The 8,079-nt window shown below is 35.0% G+C and overlaps 2 protein-coding genes across 2 annotated transcripts; both read left to right on the top strand.

Moving 5' to 3' along the window:
• The first annotated feature begins 437 nt into the window (after window positions 1-437).
• On the top strand, window positions 438-2,965 carry LOC123668942 (ATP synthase subunit b, mitochondrial-like). The gene has a single exon (XM_045602634.1). The coding sequence runs from the start codon at window positions 1,466-1,468 to the stop codon at window positions 2,237-2,239; it is 774 nt and encodes a 257-aa protein (XP_045458590.1). The 5' UTR covers window positions 438-1,465; the 3' UTR covers window positions 2,240-2,965.
• Window positions 2,907-6,697, top strand: LOC123668891 (actinia tenebrosa protease inhibitors-like). The gene is made up of 5 exons (XM_045602582.1): window positions 2,907-2,925; window positions 3,021-3,111; window positions 3,867-3,976; window positions 5,324-5,417; window positions 6,566-6,697. Exons 1-5 carry the CDS (start codon window positions 2,907-2,909, stop codon window positions 6,690-6,692), a joined length of 441 nt encoding a protein of 146 aa, XP_045458538.1. The 3' UTR covers window positions 6,693-6,697.
• Window positions 6,698-8,079: the final 1,382 nt, after the last annotated feature.

Genomic DNA, 8,079 nt, shown 5'->3' with positions numbered 1-8,079 from the left:
AAAGAAACCATTAAATCATAAACCACACACGTTAAATTATAAGAAATAATCGGACTTCTGAAAACTATGTAAAAAGCGCGTTTTTCGCAGTTTGTTGTTTATAAATTTATATTAGTTAAATATAATAATAGTCACAATATAAACTAATAGTAATTAAGATAAACCATTTAAAATAAAATAAAAAAACTTTTTTTATTTGATTATAATAAAGTAATTTCATTTATTAAATAAGCTAAAAAGTGGTAAAGAAAGAACGCTCTATAGACATCTCTTGGTTAGATTATTGGGCATGCTATATGCCTCTGGATGGTGTCCTAGATGGCGGCGTACGTGCTAGCTTGTGATCCTCCCTGGGGATTGCAGGCGAAGAAGTTAGCCAAAATTTACCACTTCGAGGCGGCGATCCCGGGGAGAGATCAGGGGAGAAGGGAGAGATCCAGGAGGGAGTCCCTAACGTGGGACGAGGTCGCAGCACGCATGCGGAGGCTGGCACAGGACACACTTTGGCGGTGGCGGACATAGGTAATGGCCCCGTCGGTCCCCGGGCAGTGGACGGTGGACGCGGTCAGGCCGGTCTTTCGGAAGTGGGTGAGGCGGCGGTTCGGGCCGCTGACCTTTCAGTTGGTGCAGGTGCTTTCCGGACAGGGGTGCTTCGGTAAGTACCTGCACCAAATCACGACACGGGAGGCGATTCCAGCCTACCATGAGTATGGGGCACCCCCAACATTGTGCCGGGGCCCGGAGGTTTCGTCCAGGTCTACCGCCGGGGCGAGGTAGCGAATGCTAGCGCGACCCCATCTCGTCCCACTCAGACGGACGACTTGTCACACGTGGTGTTTTTTTTAGTCAGTAGGAGTCTGACGTAACCCTTTGGCGCCCCCGCGCCGGAGGGTATCCATGATGGATTTTCTCCACGTAAAAAAGGCAAGGCTGTATAGAATAACATATATATTTAGAAAAGTTTTGAGTTGAGTGATTAAATCGTATACCAACGATCAATCAACGGCTTCAGTAGTTTTATATTGACTAATTGACCCGCGAAAATCGCGTTGTTATAGTTTTTTTCGTAAAAATATTGATATCTTTCATATCTAAAAATCTTGTCCTGAAAATAATGAATACAAAAAAAAGAATTATCGTGGGTTGGTGACGTTGGTTTGTTGCACCGAAGACGCTGTTGACGCCTGATTACTAATATCGAGCAATTTTTTGCATCAGAACTTTGAAATTACTCTAAAGAAGAAAGAAACTAACCGTATGAACTAAAGCACTAATCATATAATTACTCTTTTTCAATAATTTTTTGTTGCTTAAGTTAGATAAATAAAACCTTTTTTGTTCGTTGTGTACATCTATATCTTTGTGTTTAATCTTTGACTCAAGTAGAAAAAGGTGTTATTTGTCAATTTACAAATATTATTTGTCAATATCGAATTGTTCTAAAAATTATTGAATAAAAATAGACATGTTAATCAAACGCATATGCAAATTAGGAAGTCTTAAAAGTGTATTAAAAATATGGACGGTATCAGGACATACTGAAACATGTCCCACACATAAAAAGCAAGCAGCTGGTTCCACAGCTTCATCTCCTACAACAACTAGCACTACATCTATTGGTTTTAAACGACCTCTAAAATCAGGTAAAGTTCGAATGGGATTCATACCAGAAGAATGGTTTTTGTTTTTTCACTCTAAAACTGGTGTTAGTGGACCATACGTTTTCGGAATAGTCCTCACAAACTATTTATTGAGTAAGGAAATTTATGTTTTAGATCATGAATATTATACTGGACTATCTGTTTTTCCTATAATGTATTTCCTCTCAACCAGACTTGGTCCACATTTAGCCCGCATTCTCGACAAGGAGGTTGACGAATATGTTGATCAGCTTGAAAAGGGAAGAAAAGATGAAATGGACGGTTATGAAAAACTAATTAAAGACTCTAAAGACGCACAGTGGAGAGCCGAAGGACAAAAAGTGCTGATGGATGCTAAAAAGGAAAATATAGAAATGCAACTAGAAGCCGCCTATCGGGAAAGGCGCATGCAGGTATATCATGCTGTGAAAGGACGTCTCGATTATCATGTGAGACTTCAAAAAGCCAAAAACAGGATACATCAAAAGTGGATGATTGATTGGATAATAGAAAATGTAAAAAAATCTATTACTCCTGAATTTGAAAAGGAAGTGCTACGTAAGGCAATTCAAGACATAGCTGTTATTACTGCAAAGTGATAAGGCAATTCTAATGTTAAATATTTTTTTTTAATTATGGTTGATTTACCGAGGACAGTGGAAGCCTTTAAATATAAATAATTTTTCAGTTGTATGAGATTATAAATATTTGACTTAGAAAATAGAAATTTATTTAGGTAAATAAAATCCACAAATAAATACGTTCCGAAGTCTATTTGGTTTTAATAATAAACGTTACGGTCGTGGAAATTGAATAGATCGCTATTTTATCGATATTAAAATTTTGAATTGTGTTGTTTGATTGAACGATAAAGTGGAATTGACATGCTTCGGTGGCCCAGAATATTTAAAATTTTGATTATTTATTCTTATGTACGAAATGTGAAACTACAAAATTTTACTACTACAACCACTACAACAGAGGGTATTCAAAACTAAATATTTGTCTCATATTTTTTAAAAGTTTTAAGCATTATTTAGTCTATAAGTTAAAGTGTTAATGTATTTGTTAACAAAGAGAAACAAGATATTTCGTCTGTTATTCTATATGCAGCACTTTAGATAGAGGTGATTCAATGGATTTTGTCTTTCAACAATATATATTATCTAATATTATGCTATACGAAACTTCGTACAGCAATTACTGTTAATTAGTAGTATTTATTAATTGTAAAAATTAATAGAAATAAATTAAATGTTATTCAAAATGCAGACGGGGGATACCAGTACGGTATTTGGATAAAATATAACTAAGTTTTGAGAAAATTTGTTTTCATGCTATGTTTTCTAAAATATTTTTCCTTTAAACTAAATTTTACAGCTGTTGATTTCATGAGTTTAGACGCACTCGTTTACTGTAAATTTCAACCGAATGGTTATGATTGCGATGGAAAAGGATATTTAAGACCAAGGTAAGTTATTTATCGTCGTCATTTTGATACAAAATTCTCTTTTTGTAACTAAGGGACGGCCTGATTACGTGATGTATTTTAGTAATATTTAAACTTACTCGTTAAATTTCCATTTCAAAACTTAGTTTGACTGAAATTTTAACTAAACCTATTGGTTTAACTAAACGCGTTGTCTACCTGGTTAGAGGTCTACATGAGTTTTGGTCAATTGTCCTGGTTTGATTCAGCCTTTAATATCCCAATGCTAGGCATTTTCCTTTTATGCATATAGGAGAAGGGTCAGAACTTAATCCACCATACAGCTCCACTGTGGTTTGGCGGATATATTCTTTACTATGAGTAACGTTCGTTATTAGTAGTCTATGATAACAACTGCAACCGACAGCTAAACGTGCTCTCAAAGGCATGGTGGGTAAACACAAGATTGCGGACACCCACACTGGAAACCAATATCTATACAAGTACAAATACCCATACCGAGTGAGAATCGAACCAGTGGCCACCGGTTTTAATGAGATTTCATGCACTACTACATCAAAGTGGTTGTAAAGAGTCAGAGCGTACAAAACTTATATTAATTACCTTCATATTTATCAGTACAGTTGCAAATATCTATTTCGAATTGGAGCAAAAACCCGCGAACGACGGTGTTAGCGTCTACATGGCACACGCTATACTACACAATAAATGAGCTCCAGGGAATTCTCCTGTAATATATATATAATATTTTAGACAAGTTATGTTATTTTATACAGATTCTACTATGATCTTAAAATGGAGGGCTGTAAGACAGCTTACGTCAGCAATTGTCCGCATAATTTGAACGTTTTTAATACGTTATCGGAATGCCATGAAACGTGCCGAGGTATTACAGTATTTTTGACAACTTAATTTATTTTTGATTAATTTATTGATTTTATTTACTATGCATCATCTTCTTTTTCTCACTTCCATCACTTCACCCTATCGCAGTCCGCTGCTAGACACAGACCTTCACAAATTCGCGCCAAAAAATGGCGTGAACTCATGTGTGTTGCCTATAGTCACCACGCTGGGCAGGCAGGCGGATTGGTGACCGCAGGGCTGGCTTTGTTGCACCGAAGACACTGCTACCCGTCTTCGCCCTGTGTATTTCAACGCCAGCAGTTGGATGGTTATCCCGCCATCGGTCGGCTTTTTAAGTTCCAAGGTGGTAGTGGAACTGTGTTATGTCTTGGTTTCCTCTTACGACACCCACTGGAAGAGAGGGGGTGGCTTTATTCTTTACTGTAGTAACCACAGCAGGAGCAGCGTAGTGAATACTAGTAAGTTGGAGGATATATTCTTTATTATGATTAACGATCGCTATCAGGTGTACATGACAACAACTGAGACCGACAACTTAGCGTGCTTACCGAGGCACGGTGGGGAGACCCACAAGGACTAACAACCAGACCAAAAATATTCACTCCGAGCGTGAACTGAAACCGCAATCATCGGTGTTAAGGCGCCACCGACACGGCACACGCATCATTACACTAGAGCGATTAAAGTAACAATATCGCTTCCCAATATTTACTTTTGATTATCAATATCATGAGATTAAAACTTATGCATTTATTACACTGAGAACCCGAATCTCATTCTTGAGTCTAAAAAATAAGGGATAAGCCAACATTTATACGGGAAAGTTCATCAACAATAATAACAGTAAGTTACAGAAGATAACAGTAACTTAAGAAGTACATTAATATTGTTTGGAATGTTAATATCTTATTTTCATCTCTATGTAACAAATGGGAAGTTTTTCTAAAAATATTTTTTTTAAATATAAATATCTAAATTTGGTAAGTGTCAAAAGCTAAGAAAAGTGTATCATTAGTAACTTTGGGTTAATTCTTGTTGTTGTTGATAAATCCAGAGTAAATTTTTAGAAACAAACAGACGTAAATCTGATTATGAGTATTAATAAATCTATTGTATAAAAATATCGTGTCACGATGTTTGTGGTCACACTCTTCCGAAACGCTTCTACCAATTTTTATGGAATTTTTAAAGCACCTAAACTATATGTTATACCAATAGGTGGTTTATTATTGGGTTCTGTTATTTTTTTTTGGATATATAATGTCTGTAAGTAACTTGAAATATATGTGTTCTACTATCACATTAAAAATTACCTGTGTAATTTAAATTTCCGTATTTTAAAAGTATACGTTTTTAATTTGTCTAGATATCGGGATTCATCAAGCACCAAAAGATCTATCGTTAGGCATAATTTGTCGGTTACAATATGACTTCGGAAATTGTAATGGATATCATCCAAAGTAAGTAGTTAAAAAAAAAACTTTGGTAAGTAAACCTTGCTTGTAAGCCACTCTTTTCTTGAAAATAAATTACTTTTACATACATATTGTTATAATATGTTACTTTTGATATTATTAGCAAGCACTAAAACAGAATTGATACGAATTTTATTCATGACTAGAATTGTTATTTTTAAGTTGGCTTTAACTTTATTCAATGGAGTCAAGCAAATTTCATAAGATTTTCCCAGAAACAAACTTAGGAAATCATATACAAACAAAGCTTAACATAATGCTACTGTAAGAACAATTTATTAATTATTATAAATCTATAATATAAAAATGAGTCGCTGAATGTGTTGCTAAGCGCAAAACTCGAGAACGGTTGGACCGATTTCGCTAATTCTTTTTTTAAAATGTTCCTTGAAGTACGAGGATGGTTCTTACGGAGAGAAAAATTCTAAAAAAAAAAAAAAAAATAATTTCCTGAAAAAGTCTAAAAACAACACTTTTCTATACTCCTATACAAAAGATTTGTGATAATACTTAAAAGTCACTGTTAGGCGATACGAAGTTCGCCGGGTCAGCTAGTTTATTATAAATTTGTTGTAACTTGTATACCTATGCTGATGCTAGACCATTTCCTTTGCTTTAAGGTTGCCTGGAAGAGATCACTTTTTAGCGATAAGGCCGCCCTTTGTACCTAATGAATATATTGTTAATAATTTTCTTTCTTTGCTATGTATTATTTCTGTTTTTGGTGTACAATAAAGTGTATTATTATTATTATTATGTAAAATAAAAGTTGTATAAACTATACTAAAATTAAATTTCGCTATTAATGGGTTTCTATATCGATACAAAACGATGTAATTTACTCATGACCCGTTTAATTTCGAAGGACTTTTTGTGAGTGAATCCTATTTACAATATAGGAAACTAGTTAATTTGTTACTTATTATTATACAATGTTATACAATGTTTTACAATGTTCTATAATGTTACGTAATGATATACAACGTTAGTACAACGTTATAATTAATATATTGATTAATTAATATCGATAATCATTGATTTTCATCAACAATCTTAGAATGACGACATAGTGATAGAAATGACTACAACTGCTGATCATCGGGTTTTTAATATAAATTTTGATATTATTTCAGGTGGTATTATGATATCTCAACTCGACGGTGCAAAGGTTTTTCGTATAGTGGCTGCGGAGGAAACATGAATAGGTTTGCAACGCAGCAATTATGCGCCACGGCGTGTAGTGGACTGATGGGGACATAATTTCTTAATTACCGCTGATACATCTAAATCATTCTTATTTTTTAAAAGTAAAAAACGTGTAGCTGTTTATATATATTGATAAAATGTATTAATATGAATACTCTTTTAATTTAAGGAACAGGGTACGCAGAGTAACTTACCAAACAGACGTCTGTTGTGTGGCTACGGCAGTAAAGAATATAGCCACCCCATCTCTTCCCGTGGGTGTCGTAAGAGGCGACTAAGGGATAACACAGTTACACTACCACTTTAGAACTTAAAAAGCCCACTTAACGCTGGGCAGGCGGGTTGGTGACCGCAGGGCTGAATTTGTCGCACTGAGAACACTGCTGCCCGTCTTCGGCCTGTGTATTTCAAAGCCAGCAGTTGGATGCCTATCCCACCATCGGTCGGCTTTTTAAGTTCCAAGGTGGTAGTGGAACTGTGTTATCCATTAGTCGCCTCTTACGACCCCCACACGAAGAAAGGGGGTGCTATTCTACTAGGCCGATCCCACATGGCTGTGGCGCGTGGGCGGTTTTTACTTACATAAAGATATATTTATGACCACAGCAGAAGTTCTAAATATATATAAACGTGACTGCTGCAACAATGTTGTAACATTTTAGTTGTTTCGAATACCTCGGTAAATCATTATCATCTAGACAGTTTACACGAAAGTTACGCATTACTTCGGCGAAGTTTGGTTGAATTTAATTATATACCTAACTAAAAGATATGGAACCATCTCTGGAGTAAACTTATTCATGAAAAAATCACATTATGTTTCCAATTTGCCAACATTTCGTAAAATTCTTTCGTTTGTTAAGTTGTTTTAAATATAAAACTATGGTTTTCCTTTGTTCTTCTCCCAAATATTTTTTAAAATCACCCATATTGAGCTTATGTATTATTTTAATATAATATTATAATGTATTCTATATTGAAATGGTCATTCAGTGAGCTTAATTTTAGCTATAATTTGTCCTGGTATTAGTAAGGTGGTAGTAGGTTAGGTATAAGGTATTGTTGCATCATCATGTCTAGACCTCTTCGAATACTTGATGCTCGATAGTTGTTGACCTTGTGCCTTGCGTTGGTTAGCGCAAAATATAATATCTTACTTTGCATAAAAATAATAAATATAGTTTAAATTATTCATTGAAAACATTTTTTATTTGGTTGATTTTTTTTTGTTTTGCATAATGCTTAGTAACAAAGCCTCGCTAATGGACAAAAAAACACGTTCCACTACAGAATTGTAGATGCTCAAAATGACATTTTCCAACGTTTCTTTTAAGACATACAGCCTTTCTCGCAATGAATTTCATACAAATTGAACACTTGAAAATTCAGCAATGCTGGCCTATAGCCGGTAGGTATTGTAATTAGTGTAATGTTTTTGAGG

This window comes from Melitaea cinxia, chromosome Z (genome assembly GCF_905220565.1).
Source record: "Melitaea cinxia chromosome Z, ilMelCinx1.1, whole genome shotgun sequence".
Taxonomy (NCBI): domain Eukaryota; kingdom Metazoa; phylum Arthropoda; class Insecta; order Lepidoptera; family Nymphalidae; genus Melitaea; species Melitaea cinxia.
Note: the sequence above shows the minus strand (reverse complement) of the source record. Positions and strands in the feature narration are given on the sequence as shown.

Bases quoted from the DNA above. Each gene is read 5' to 3' on its own strand.
- LOC123668942 (XM_045602634.1), top strand. From the start codon at position 1,466: ATGTTAATCAAACGCATATGCAAATTAGGAAGTCTTAAAAGTGTATTA.
- LOC123668891 (XM_045602582.1), top strand. The intron at 3,112-3,866 runs GTAAGTTATTTA...TATTTTATACAG, and splicing joins AAAGGATATTTAAGACCAAG to ATTCTACTATGATCTTAAAA. The intron at 5,418-6,565 runs GTAAGTAGTTAA...ATATTATTTCAG, and splicing joins TGTAATGGATATCATCCAAA to GTGGTATTATGATATCTCAA.